This window comes from Notamacropus eugenii, chromosome 2, assembly GCF_028372415.1.
Source record: "Notamacropus eugenii isolate mMacEug1 chromosome 2, mMacEug1.pri_v2, whole genome shotgun sequence".
Lineage (NCBI taxonomy): Eukaryota > Metazoa > Chordata > Mammalia > Diprotodontia > Macropodidae > Notamacropus > Notamacropus eugenii.
In genome coordinates this window covers 96,636,947-96,652,048 of record NC_092873.1, presented here as the reverse complement: position 1 = coordinate 96,652,048, position 15,102 = coordinate 96,636,947, and the positions used below count along the sequence as shown (strand labels likewise).

Below are 15,102 nucleotides of genomic sequence, written 5' to 3'. Positions count from 1 at the left end.
TACTCCCTTAGTTAAAAAAAAAACCAAAACAAAACCCAAATCTACAGTACTAAAAATATTTTTGTGCATATTTTCTTATTTCTTTGATCTCTTTCTGGATGGGTTTTGGGGTGTGGTACTAGTGATAGTACTACTAAGTTAAAGGGTATTCATAGTTTAATAACTTTTTGAGCATAATTCCTAATTGATATCTAGAATAACTTTACCAGTTCATAGCTCCACCAAATGTCCCTGTTTTTTCATAGTCCTTCCAATATTTGACATTTTCTGCTTGATCAGTGTGCTAGTCTGATAGTTGTGAAGTGGAAATTGCATTAATTTTCATCATTTTTCTCCAATGACTAGTGATATGGATCATTTTTTTCATTTGGCTGTAGGTATCTTGGCTTTCTTCCTTATAAAACTGCCTATTAGTAATTGACCATTCATCGGTTAGGGAATGGATTTTATTCTTACAGTTTTATTAATTCAGTTACTTATAGATTTTGGAATAAGAACTTTATCAGAGCAGCTTATTGGACAAGTTCCCACCTGCCCCTAGTTAGCTGATTCCCTTCTAATCTTAGCTACATTGGATTTGTTTGTGCAAAAACTTTTATTTTATGTAGTCAGTACTTTATTTTTTATCTTTTGTACTCTTCATCCCTTCTTTGGTCATGAACTCTATTCATAGATATGAGGTGATTTTTCTCTTATTCCTCCTACTTTTTATGGTGCAATTTTAAAATATCTACATCTTGTAACCCTTTGGAGTTTATTTTAGTTTACAGAGTGAAGTGTTGGTCTGAGCCTAATTTCTGCCAGGCTTTTATACAGTTTTCCCAGAAGATTTTGTCAAATGGTGAGCCCTTACCCTAGTAGCTGGGGTCTTTGGGTTTATCACATACTAGGGTTTGTTTTCTTCTGTGCTTAATCTATTCTTCCTTTTTCTCTTTTTTTTTAACCAGCACTGAATTGTTTAGATGATTACTACTATGTACTGTAGTTTGAGATCTGGTTCCTTTCCACTTTTTTCATTATTTCTCTTGTCAAGTATTATTACGTTACCACTTCCATTTTGCAAATGCAAATTTATCCATTTTGCCTGAGATGGAATCAACTAGTGGATAGAAGAGAGGGACATCAAACACCAAATATGGAAAACTGAAGTACTCCCATCTTGATTAAGTTCACATGCATATTACTTCCTTTTGTTCTTGCAGTTGAATTTTGTTATTTTTTCTAATTCTGTAAGGTAATCCTTTGATAGTTTGATTTGTATGGCACTGAATAAGTGAATAAATTTAGGTAGAATTTATGTTTATTGAATTTATTGAACAGGTAGAATTATTATGTTTATTATATTAGCTCAGTTTGCGCATGAGTTTTTCTTCTTTTCATGTCCTAAATGTGGGTATTCCCCTAAGCACCTGTCCTTAGTCTTCCTCCCTTTTTTCTCTGTATTTTCTTCCTTGAGAATTTCATCTACTCCATAGTTTTAATTACTGTGCCTCTATATAGATCACTCCCAACTCTATATCTGTACCGCTTACCTTTTTCTTGAACTCTTAAAAGTTGCCTGCTGTTGATTAATGTTAATGGGTCTCTTGAACTTGTCTTTTTGAGTTGCTATATTTTCCAGAAACACCAGACCCGGATTATGCAGGAGGCCCTGAATGTGTCAAAGATGAAGCCCTCTCTGAGCTGACATAATGTGTTGTTTGCATCCCTAGCTGGACTCCCTGTGTGTCCTTAGGAGTCAGGACAGGCTGCACTAGGCTGAGAAACTGCTTGTACATCTGGGAACTTTGTAGATAAACAGACCCTCCTAACTTCATGGTCTAGCAGTTCCCAAGAAAAAAGAATGTGCTTTTGCCATGGCTTTGTTTCTCCCTTCTGGAGGGATTTTGTCCTTTCCTCTTCTTTACTGCACCTTTCCCCCTCCAGTGCCACGCTGCTTTAGGTAGAGATTTGTGTTTTCTCCTTCCTTTGTCCTACTGTGTTATAAATAGGCAAACTTTTGTATGGATTGTGATTTTGGATTGCATGTGCATGTTCATTTCTCTTGTAATAAATCTAGTTTTCATGTAAGTTTTGTGAAGTTGTAATTTCTTGTTGACTCTACTAGATATCTTCTTCGATGACTTGCTAGCACCACAAACTCAATGTCCAAAATATTTGGATTACATTTCATTCTTCTGCACTTAAGCCCTACTCTTTCTCCTATTTCTGTTAATGATATCAGTTCTCTGGGTTCAAAAAACCAAGTTTTAGTATCATAGCTCTAGAACTAGAAGCAATCTCTGGAGACATTATAGTCTAACCCCCTCATTTTACAGAATAGGAAACTGAGACCCAGGAAGGTTAAGTGACTTGTCTAAGGTTACATAGTTAGCAAGGAGCAGAAGAAATAAGATTTGAACTTGGGGCCCTTTTTATTGCGTATTATTTACCTCCTTTGACCAACCTTTCTTCCCTCTTATCCCTGTCACCCCTAAATCAGTTGCTGGTGATTGTAGGAACATTATTTCTTCACACGCTTCTCATTTCTCTTTCACTCCACTAGTCTGGTTCATGCCTTCTTTACTTTTTTACCTAAGCTATTTTAATTGCCTCTTACCAGTCTAACTCCTTTTTTGTGATTCCTTCATGCTACTGACAAAATATCCTTAGGTCAGATCACATAATTACTTTGTTCATAACCATTAAATGGCTCTGCAGTGCTTATAGGATTAAAAACAAAACAAAACAAAACCTCTTCAGCCTAGGATTCAAACCTCTTCAGAATTTTTCTCTAACCTTCTTTTATATTGCTAATTTCCATCTACTCATATATCTACCAAGCTGATTGAAAGCTTTTTCTGGAATATTATTTTGAAATCTTTAACCTCCTTACGTTTGTGCATGCATACCCTATGTAGTTTTCAAGGAAGTCACTCCAAGGAAGTCATTGGGTTCACTGCAGATTTGTTATCTAATTTTAGCTGTGCCTTTGATGCAGCAAGACATTCATTTTACTTTTTCCCACTTTGATTATCATACTCTCCAATAGCAGCTGTTCCAGCTGTTTTCTGCTCTCCGAAAGGCAGCCATCCACCCCTTTTCCTTCACCCTCTCCACAAGTCTTTGAGTTATTTAGTTGTGTTTGACTTTTCATGACCCTGTGGGCCATAGTGTCCATGTGGTTTTCTTGGCAAAGATAACTGGAGGGGTTTGTCCTTTCCTTCTCCAGTGGATTAAGGTAAATAGAGGTTAATTGACTTGCCCAGGGTCACACAGCTAGGTCAAATTTGAACTCAGATCTTCTTGACTCCAGTCCCAGTGCTCTATCCATGGAGTCATCTAGTTGCCCCTCTCTTTATACTTTATGTACAACATAAAGGCATTTACCATGAACTCCGTTTTCTCCCCTGAATATATCCCAGAATTCCTTGGATCATATCTCTTTTCTCTTATCCTAGTCCATTATAAGAAGTGACCCTTTTCTTTACCAAGACCAGCTTGTTTGTACTTTTAATTCCCTCCCTTCCTCTCTCCTGCAGCAAAATGCCTCCACAATCATCTACCTTCTCTCTCTAATCTTTAATCTTCCCACTGCCTATGCTCATTCCCTCTTGTCTGAACCATGTCAGTGTTTCCCCATTCCTAAAAAAACCCCCAAAAAACAATAACCCTCGCTGACTCCTTCTTGTCCTTTTAAGCTCTTACTCTGTAGTTCTTTCTCTCTGTCACAGCCAAGTGCCTTGAAAAAAATCTCAACTTTCTCTCTTCTCATTCCTCTCAACCTTATTATTCAACTGAAATTGTTCTTTCCCAATTTACCAATGAGCTTAATTAACTTAATTACCAAATCTGATGGATCTTTTCTCAATTCTTATCCTTCTTTATTTGTCTACTACATTTGATGCTATTGATCACCCTTTCCTCCTGTATACTTTCTCCTTTCTGGGTTTTTGTGATACTATTCTCTCTTAGTTTTTCTCAAATCTATCTGGTTGCTCACTTTTGCTCAGTCTCCTTTGTTGAATCACTATGTTCTGTCCCCTAAATGTGGTTGTATCTCAAATATCTCTCCCAATACCTCTGTTCTCTGATTGTTTTCTTTCTTGATGACCTCAGCAACTCCCATGGTGTTGTAGGTCATGTCTGACTAGTCTGGTAGTTCAGGTTTGAATTGGAATGAAATAAGATACTTATGGACTATGAAACATTTAACAAAAGTTTTATGTAATCATTGCATGGAAAGGATACTTGTTCAGGCTGATCCAGGTCTCTTCATTTCCAGACAGAAACTGGCCAGCAGGATGGGGTGACTCTTAATAGCTTTGAGGCATTGCCAAGACTGTTTAATGGGGGCTGACCTCTTTTTATGCCCTTAGGTGATGAGGAAGCCTGGTCTAAGGTTTAATTGAGCCTTTGCCAACTGGGCCAAGTAAGTCTTGGGGACAGCTTCCTTGGAAAAATTCACCTAGCCCACACAAGAGGGACCTCTGGTAGATAATACTTCTACCACAGATGGATTCAGTGATCACCTTTGTGCAGATGACTCCTAGATATATAGATACTCCTCTTGTTCCCATCCTGCATCATCAACTGTTTGTGGATTGTTTCAAACAGAATGGCCCATTATCATCTCAGATTCAACATATCTAAAGCAAGACTCATTATCTAATACTGTCCCTTCCCCCAGTCTGTTGAGTACTACTATTCTAGTCATGCAGGTTTGCAAAGTTGAATTTATTCTCAACTTCTTACACTCCCTCATTTCATTGAATAAGTGTATCTCACTCAAAGTGAAAATGTGATAAGACCTTAGCCTGAAAGGGCCAGGGTCTCCCATTGCATCCTGGGCCATCTCCAGTCATCCTGTTGAATATCAGGCCACTGGACCCAGATGGCTCAGGAGAAGAAAGAGAAGTTGGTGACCTTGCACAGCCCTTCCTTATTCAAGTGATAGTCAACTGCAAGTCATATCATCATCTTGATGTCATGGCCCTCTTTGAGAATGAAGGACAAACACAGTATACTCCCTCATCATTTAGGTATCACCACTCACTGCAGCAGGTGGAATGAGAGCTATCTGAATTGTCAGAGTTTAAAAATGAAAACAAGATGATCAGTTTTTCCTTTCCATTTCAATGCCTTCATTTGGCAGTATAAATACCTCATCAATTGAGAGGTTATATAGCAACTTATTGTTTGTACTAGGGAAAAGGAGGAGGAAACATGCAGAAGGTATATGTGTTGAGAAGAGATTTATTAAAGGATAGTCTTTATATCTGGTTAGATACAGAAGTGGGATGCTGCAGATCTCCAAATTTACTTCTCAATTGGGTTATGTGGCAGCTCGGAAGATGGCTTGTGTGTGTGTGTGTGTTTGTGTGTGTGTGTGTGTCCACATGCTCATGCCAGGATGGTAATTGGTGGAAACAAGATGTTATTTGATACCTCTCCTTCAGGTCTAAGTTTTTGGATCTTTAGGCACTGTTACTGGTTTCAGTAATTTGAATGTTTCCCAATTTACTCAAGATTGGCTAACCAGGGGGATGTTGAAGGACTTAATTGTGATCCCAACTACTATGAAACTATTTAGGCCCAAGTGGACAGACATGCTTCTATGAAGATCTAATTGGGAAAATGGGGGCAAAATTTATTGACTAGATCAGAGATGAAAACAAAAGGAAACAAGAATTTTAATTAATGACATTGGCATATAAGATAGAAGCCAGTCAACATTGCTATGATACTTCCCAGAGAATTTTGCTTTAAATTGCCTGGCCAGTGGTGGCCTTGGATTGTTTTGGCAAAGTGAGAATCAAAGGTCTTTTGGAGATGTTTTTTGCTAATACTTCCAGTAGAGGAAAAGGCCATTACTGTTGTAGCTTTGTGTAGCATATATATATTTGTAATTTCAAACATATAAAGAGTAAACCTACCCTTATATATCTCATAAGGGTTATAAAAATCACCAACCAGCTACTGTGAAATGAAGTATTTATAGTCAGAGGCCCTAGAACCCTAGCTCTCGAACTTATTTGTTTTGTTTTTTTTTAACTCCCTAAAATCTTGCATCAGTCTGTTCCTTTCCACTCACAAAACCACCAACATGGTTCAGACATTTATTAACTTAATTAGTCACCTGGACTATTACAGTAGCCTCCTTGGTGTCCCTGCCTCAACTTTTCCTTGTTTTCAGTCCATCCCCTGAAGAGCTGCTAAAGTGATATTCCTAAAGCACAGATCTGATCAGAATGTTCAGTGACTGCTGTTACCTTTAAAATAAAATGTAAACCCTTATGTTTGTCTTTTAGAGCCCTTTATAACCTTATTGCAGCCTACTTTTCCAGCCTTATAATACAATTTTCTGTTTCATGTACTCTTTAATTAGTTGTCATTAAACATTTATTAAGTGCCTACCGTGTGTGAGGCACTGATGTTAAGTGCTGCGGATGCAAATATGAAAAATACAGTCCTTGCTCTATCTAATGGGGGAAGGTGACACACACAAAAAAGTTGAAATGGGTATGGGGGAAGAAGGGTATATGCTGTGGTGGAGAAGGGGGTCAAAGAAGTCCAAAATAAGTGCAGCTGGGTGGGAAATGAGGACATGTCTGAGATGTCAGTCCTGTTCCCCTTCTTAAGTAGAAGAGTTTATGGCTTCACTTTTCAGTGAGAGGGCTGGAGAGCACTCATGAGATGTAACAAGATCAACTGGATCTTACTGTGATTCCCGAGTGATGAGTTTAGTGGAGGGATAATAGAGAAGCCAGAAGGGTCCAAAATGAGTGCGACTGGGTAGAAAATGAGATGTCTGAGGAGTCCTGCCAAGATGACCTTTTTTCTTTTCTTCAGTATATCTCCTGTCTTTATATCTTTGTCCTGACTGTCCTCAGTGTCTGGCATACATTTTCTCTTTATTTGTACCACTTAGAATGCCTAGCTCCCTTCAAGGTTCAGCTTATGTCTTATCTTCCCTGAGGTCTTTTTCTCTGCTTAGCTGCTTGTACTTTCTACTGTCAACCTATATTTATTTTTTTACATACATACATACTGCATGCATACATACATGTGTATGTATGTGTTGTCTGTTTTTAATGAATGTAAACTTCTTTAGGTTAAGGACTGGTTCTTTTATATATTTGTATTCTCAGGGCCTTGCTTCTTTTATATATTTGTATTCTCAGTGCCTAGCATAATACTGGTATATAGTGGGCTTAATAAATCCTTAATAAGAGCTTGTTGATTGATTTCATATGTGCTTATTATTTCAATTTGTGTAATTATCCCATTTTAAATGGTGGATATGTTTAGGACAAGGACTGTCATTTCTCATCTTTGTATATCCACTCCTTCTGTCATACTATCCATGTACAAAACAGATACTTAATAATGTTTGTTGAATTGTTGAAATTGCTCCAAATCAGAACTAATAGAACTGCCTTTCAGAAGTAAAGCTTAGTTGATTCACAGGATAAAAGAGTTATTGACATTTTGATCGATTGTGAAATCTTTCATTCATGTAATTTGTGGGAAAAGTTCTGTATTTGTGACTTAGGTGTGTTTTCTTTTAGAGTGGAATTTTTTGTTAATTCTTACCCATTCTTTGTAAAATAGATCAGCGAATACTATCTGTTCCACAAAATGAGCAACAACCATCCACTCCGTCCCTACACCTCTGTGGGAGAAATTGATCATGTGCACATTTTGTCTGAAAATATTGGTGCCTTGTTAAATGGGGAAGAATATGGCGATGTCACATTTATTGTGGAAAAGACACGTTTTCCAGCCCACAGAGTGATTCTAGCTGCTAGGTGCCACTATTTTCGGTAAGTATTTAATATTTTCTACAGAATTAAAATGAACTTTAGAAAATATTAGTACTTGCTGTTTCATTGAATATGTACATAAATATACCTCCAGATCCATGGACACTGATAACCAAGTGGTGTCCTTCCTACTAGAGCGGTCTCAGAATCACGTTGCTGGCATGTCCTGTTAGGGCTGACTTAGTGTACGAACCAGAGTGCCCCTAAACTGTCTGAACTTGATGAATGTCAAGTTTTTTAAAATGGGGTAGGGTAAAAAGGCAAATTCTACTTTTGTGCCTAGTATCTTCATTGACCAGAACTTCTTTCCATAATAGATTGGTTAATTAACTCTCTGTATTTCAAGGGACATCGATTGATTTCCTGATTTGTTAGAGCCTAGAAGTTGGGTTGTGTCATATATACATATGTTTCAAACACAGAAGAACATTATGCAATTTATCAGACCCCTTTACATTAGTGCAGTGAATTCAGAGATAGTCTTACAACTCTTAATTGAAGAGAACTCCTTGTTGACTGAGATCTGACAAAAAAAAATCAGATTAACTTCTTTACATGGCTAATCTGTTTCCAAGAATTTGCCAGAGTTTATCCAGTCTATTTAAATAGAATTAAAATTTTACTTATGCTTTTGTTTACTCTTTGGCTATGTGATTTCTAAGTCCTAATTTTCAGTTATATATATATTATACATATATAACACATATAATATATATATTAATTTCCTTGTACTTATGACTGACTAGTAATACTTAGAAGAGAACATCATTGAAAAAAATTGGCATTATTATAACTTGCCCTTGATTATTCACTTTTTCTTTAATGTAAAGGAAGGTTAAAGAGTGTCCAGAGAGATTATTGTGTTAGTCAGGAAAGATCATTTTCTAAATTTGAATGTATTGATAGCTTAAATTAAATTTCAGATACCCTCCTGTGGAAACTGCAACTTGATGTTTTTGAATCATTGTTAATTATGAGTCAGCAATACAGTAGGAGTCTCTTTCCATTCATTTACCTAGCTATGCTTAGAATTGTTTGGATACTTTCATCAAAGATTTCTCTGACCCAGGTAATCATTTTCCCTGTTGCTTCTCCTTCTTAAAGTATAATTCCAGTAATGCCTTATCATATTTTCAGAAAGTTTCATCTTCTCCATATGAGTGCTTGCAAGAGGTGAGACAGCTGATTTCTGTCAAGATAACATGCAAAAGTTGAATGCCAGTTAGGGCAGATTTGCTGATTTTAATTTTTTGGATATAAACATTTTAATAGACTTTATAAGAAGATATTTGCAGCATTTTATCTTTCAGTCTGTGAAAAAAAACTATTTGATGTATTTTTTTAAACCTTTTGAGGAAATAAGTTAGTATATTTAAACATGAAAATTTAATCTTGTACAGATTAACCTTGAGTAAAGATCATTCTTACTTCCAGTCTTATTTGGAAACTTGCACCTTTGGTCATCCCCTTTTTCTTCCTAATCTCTTTATCCACTGGTTGCTTCCTTACTTCCTGCCATCTCTAGTTGTCCTGATCTATATCTGGCCACTAGACTCAGATGACTCTGGAGGAGAAAGTGAGGCTGGTAACTTTGCACAGCCTCCCTCACTTAAACCCAGTTCATTTGTATGTCATGGTGTCATCTTCCTGATGCCATGGTTCTCTTCAGTAAGGAAGGACAACCACAATAAACTTGTCCATATCTCCTCCATCCTTTAAACAGCAACAGCAGCAGCAACAATGACAACAAACTGTCACTTGATCCTACCATCCTTTGAACTTGAATTTTGTAGCTATGGTCTATTTCTCAGCCATACTCCTAAAAAAAGTTTTCTGTACTTCTTGCCTTCACTTTCTCACCCCTTCCAGTCACTTTTTTACCCCTTGCATCCTTACTACCATCCCCACTGCTCAACTGAAATTACTCTGTATTACTAATAGTTTCTGAATTGCCAAATTCTATGGCCTTTTCTCACTTCTTATATTTAGCATTTTACATTGTTGTCCACTGCTCCAAATATCTCTCCTGCGATCCCCTTTACCCCCTTTTCCTGGTTACTCTTTTCTTCCTGGGTTTTTGTGACACTGCTGTTTTCCACATTTTCTTTTAACCTGGCTGAAGGATAGCTTCTTCTCAGTCTTCTTAGCCAGGTCATCATCCTTGCCTCACCCCATGAATAGTGGCTCCATTAGGGTTCCAATAAGTCCTTTTTTTTCCCCCTCTCTCAAAACCCTTTTTGGTTATCTCATCAGCTGTGATGGGTTCAACTATGATATCTATACATATGACTTAAAGGAAGCCAGAGAAAGTAAGAAGCAGAGATTAGAGGGTGACAGGTAGGGTACAATGGATCACTTAGAGCTCAAGGGCTCAAAGAAACAATTCTTTTACTAAAACATATTCTAATATCCTCAAGTAGAATTAATTTTTAAGGCAGTTAAATACAAGTCCTATTCGCAAAACCAAAAAAAGCCACAGGCAAGAATGTTAAAAGGGAGTTAGCAAGAGGTTTTCTGAAAGTGTAGGAGCTCCTCACCAAAATTGTCAAAACTATTTTTATGCCTTCTTGTTGCAAGTCCCCACAGCTGGGGCCCAGATCAATATACCTGGGGGCAAAGTTAACCCCAACAGCTTCAGGTCTGCAGCATGACTTCTTGCTTGGAACAGTCCTCAGTGGTGTGGAGAGGAGGGGTGGAATGGTAGCTCACTCCTCCCAGTTTTACAGTATCCTGGCCCAAGACATAGATGCATCTAAAATGTGGAGCAGGGAAATGGAGGGCTGTGTGGGAGGAATAGAAAGGAAGCCAGGAGTATGTCAAAGAATATATAGTATGAGGAAGGGCCAGGTTATTAATCAGAGCTGTGGCCAGGATTTATTAGGTATGAATATGAACTTGGTTTTCACAAACAGCATTTTTATACATATTTTAAGACTAGACATCTTTTGTACTAGTAAGACCCTTCAGGGTTTGTTCTAAGTCAGAGAAGGAATTATCAGGGAAAATTGTCATTTTTGAAAATGAGAAGAAATACCACATCTATTTTTGTTTTAAAACATGTTCTTCTTTTTACAAACTGTAGTAGGGAAGGTTCAGTCAGTTAATCAGTAAGCATTTTAGGTGTTTGCCCTATGCCAGGCACCATGATAGGCACTGGGGAATACAAAGAAAAAATGAAACAGTCTGTACTCTCAGGGAGCTTACATACTGTCAGGAGAGATGTATATAGATGAATATACACAGAATATATACAAAGTAAAAGTTTTTGGGGGAGAGCACTAACACCTAATGGGATCAGAAAAGGTTTCATATATAGAAGGTATTACTTGAGCAGAATTTTAAAGGAAACAAGATATTCTAAGAGAGGGCAGTAAGGAGAGGAAGTATATCCTGGGCCTGGGGAACAGCCCTTACAAAGAAACAAAGAGGAAGGACAAAGAGTATTTTTTGTGAGGGGTAGCAAAAAGGCCATTTTCGTTAGATGGTAACTTGGGAGGGGAAGTCATGTATAAAGTAGTTTGGGGCCAGGTTGTGAAGAGTTTTAAAAACCAGCTGGAGGAACTTCTATTTGATCCTAGTGGCAATAAGATACCATTAGAGTTCTTTGGGTAGTGGAATGACACATTGTCAGACCTGTACTTTGTTAGCTTTGTGTAGGATGGATTGGAGAGGTCAGAGCCTTGAGGCAGAGGAATCAGTTTGGAGTCCATTGCATTAGTTTGAGTATTAGAGATGATAAGGACCTGAACCAAGTGTGTGTGTGAGGAGAAAGAAAGGGATGGATGTGAATAAAGAAAAGGGGGCTGATGTAAGAGTTGTTGTGGAAGCAGAAATGGAAAGATTTGTCAAGTGATTGGCTATGTGTGGGGAGAGTAATGCTAAGCTTGAGAACTTGGGCAACCAGAAGATTTGTGTTACCCTTAACAGAAATAAGGAAATCTGGAAAGAGGTAGGTTTGGAGGGAGAAATGAGTTCAGTTTTGGACATGTTGAGTTTGAGACAGCCATAGAAAATCTAATTTAAAATAGGCATTTGGGGATGTGTGGGACTAGGACTTGGTAGAGACAAGGGTTAGAGTATAGATTTGTGAGTCATCTGCATAGAGACTATAGTTAAAACTAATGGAATTGATGAGGTCACTACACTAGAGAGTAGAGAGAAATAAGAAGAGAGCCCAGGAGAAGGCTTTGGGGAATACCACAAAGATCTGTTGAAGAAAGAATATCCAGGTGGAGAGGAAATGCTTCAGGGCTAGATGCTGCAGAGAGGAGAAGGATGAAGGTTGAGAAAAGGCCATCAGATCAGACAGGTAAAAGATCATTGTTAATATTAAAGAGAACACATTCATTTGAATGAAGAGGAACAAGCTATATTATAAATAGTGCAAGGAGAGGTGGAGAAAGCAAGGGAGGGAATGATGGAGTGTAGTTAACTTAAGTGTGTTTGTAGACAGCAGGGAAGGAACCAGTAGGTGGGAAGAGAGTGAAGTTTGGGAGGATGATTGAGTGAGTGGTCTGCTATGGAAGATTGGACTGGGGAGGGAGGGAGGTAGGGGAGGGGGGGAGAGAGAGAGATTAATTAGATTTAGCACGGGAAAGGGTCATATTTGTCTTTAATTTTTATTTTTAATTCTGAACTTAACCCTTACTAACCCATACACCTAGAGAAGTGTCACTTCTTTATTTAATTTGTTTATTAGGTAGTTTTGAAGTGAAGAGGAGAAAGAATAGTTAACATCAGTTTTATATGTTCTCAGTAAAGTGTGAGGTGAATTCTTCAGCTGAGAGAGCAGAGAGACTTGAGAAAAGAGAAAGTATGGAATAGGTTGGTGGGCTAGAGAATCAGTTTGTTAGTCATTAAACATATTAAGTACCTACTCTGTGCTATGCACTGTGTTAAGTGCTGAGGATACAAAAAGAAGCAAAAGATATCCCCTGCCCTCAGGGAGTTAACACTTTAATGGAGGAGACAACCAGGACAAAAAGGAAGCTGGGGAAGTCAGTAGGCAGAGCTGAGGAGCAAGAATGTCTCAGGCATGGGAGACAAGCAGAGGAAAATGCCTAGAGACAAGAGATGGAGTATCTTGTTCCTGAAACAGCGGGGAGGTCAGGGTCACCTTATTGAAGAGTATGTGTTAGGGAGGAAGGAGTAAGAAGACTGGAAAAGGGAGGAGGCAGCTAGGTTATGAGGAGCTTTGAGTGCCCAGCAGAACATTTTGCATTTGCTCCGGCGGGTGATAGGGAGCCATGGAGGGGAGAGTGACATGATCACACTTGTGCTGTAGGAAAGTCCCTTTAGTGGCTGAATGGAGCATGGATTATTGAAGTGGGGATATTCCTGAGGCAAGCCAGCCCACTAGCAGAGTATTGCAGTGGACCACGTGTGAGGTGAGGAGGACCTGGACTAGAGTGATGGCAGTGTCAGAGGAGAGAAGGGGATATATTTGAATGAGAGATGTTACAAAGATGAAATCAACAGACTTTGGCAACAGCTTGGATGTGGAGGGAAGGCGAGAGAGAGTGAATAGAGAGAGTGAGGATGAGATGTAGGAAGAGTCAAAAAAATTACTTTCCTGCAGTGAGAGCCCAGCTGAGATTAGTTAACATACATCAGTAGTGGACATAGTTGATTCAGTTGTGTTTTCCTTGTAGTTTCATTCGGTAGCAGTTGAGTAGAAGCTGAAGAGGTAGGTAAGTGGTAGGAGTAATCCAGGATTGGAGTTTGGCAAGCACCAGCATCAGTTAGACCCAGGGAAGAGGGGCTGCCCCCTGCCCCCAAGAGAAAAGAGAGTGTAGAACATTGTAGATTTGAATGGATAAACCATATGGAAGAGATTGGGAAAGAAAAAAAGTAAGATCAGAGCAGGAATGATGAGATCAGCAAGTACTTGACAGATAAAAGGATTGGACATCCTTATAAAAAGAAAGATTGGATATTGACTCTGCAATCTTGTGCCAGGTAATACTTATCATTTTCCTGGGACAAACCTTGTTGCCTGGCCCAGAGGATGTGAGAAAACAGGGTATAGTTAGGTGAGGACACATAACGGAGGCAGTGACTTTTATCTCTCTGCCCCCTCGTTCTGTGTAGGATTCATGGATGATCTTGAGCATGCTGTCCTGTTCTGAGTCCTGAGATTATAACAGTGCTTAAGTCAGCATTTTATCTGATGATAGTTAAAAAAGAATTGGCAGTACTTAGCTGCAGTATTTTTCTTTGCATAAAGTAGCCATTGCTGATCTTTTTTTTGATCCCATCTAAAATAATAACATTATTTTACCCTGATGCTTTTAGTCCGTGGAAATACAGATTCTTTGGCTATCTTTGATGTTCTAATTATAAATTTTTAAAGGGGCAAAGTGTGGTTTAGAGTTTAGATGTCTTATTGACCTTTAGCGTGTTTACCTATTCCTCTTACTGGGAAACTGCTTCAGCTATGTACTTAATTGTTCATTATTTGGGTTAAACTGTCAGAATAATTCAGAAATTGTAATTCTCTCTAGTTGCCCTATTGTCTTACAATACCCTCTTTGTAGAATTATTTTAATATATTACATTGTTTGAACTTGTTTTCTGGATGGTTGTCATTTATATTTGTGGAATATCAGTGATAAGTATTTTGAATAGTCTGTAACAAATTCCATTGGAGTATAATTTCCTTTTGCGTTTGTTCTCTGTATGTGCAGAGCATTGTTATACGGTGGAATGCGAGAGTCTCAGCCTGAAGCAGAAATCCCTCTCCAAGATACCACTGCAGAGGCATTTACCATGTTACTTAAATACATCTACACAGGACGGGCGACACTGACAGATGAGAAGGAGGAGGTGCTGCTGGACTTCCTAAGCCTGGCTCATAAATATGGATTCCCTGAGCTGGAAGATTCAACCTCTGAGTATCTCTGCACCATACTTAACATTCAGAATGTCTGCATGACTTTTGATGTTGCTAGTCTCTACTTGCTTCCAAAGCTCACATGTATGTGCTGTATGTTTATGGACAGAAATGCTCAGGAGGTACTTTCCAGTGAAGGTTTCCTCTCTCTTTCTAAGGTGTGTCATTGTATATAAATACTTTCATTGTTGTGCATTGTTTTGCATGTAATTGTGAAATGGAATTAGAATAATAGACTCAGTAAAAAAGGAACAAAATCATTATTGTAAATTCTGTGCCTTTTCAGTGGTCCTCTTCTTTGTTTTCTGCCAGTCTGAAGGAATATATTTGAACTCAGTATTCAGTCACATAAACAGATATTAAATAATTCCCCAGAAGAAGAAATATTTTTGAATTAAAAAGGGA

The 15,102-nt window shown here is 38.2% G+C and overlaps 1 protein-coding gene across 5 annotated transcripts in view; it reads left to right on the top strand.

Annotated features, from left to right (window-relative positions):
• Positions 1 to 15,102, top strand: part of BTBD9 (BTB domain containing 9) — a 504,605-nt gene that overhangs the window by 82,506 nt on the left and 406,997 nt on the right. For all 5 annotated transcript variants that reach the window (XM_072641985.1, XM_072641984.1, XM_072641986.1 and 2 more), the window contains 2 exons: positions 7,594 to 7,805; positions 14,492 to 14,855. In XM_072641985.1, the coding sequence (XP_072498086.1) occupies positions 7,621 to 7,805; positions 14,492 to 14,855 (549 nt within the window). In that variant the 5' untranslated portion in view covers positions 7,594 to 7,620. The remainder of the gene's footprint in view (positions 1 to 7,593; positions 7,806 to 14,491; positions 14,856 to 15,102) is intronic.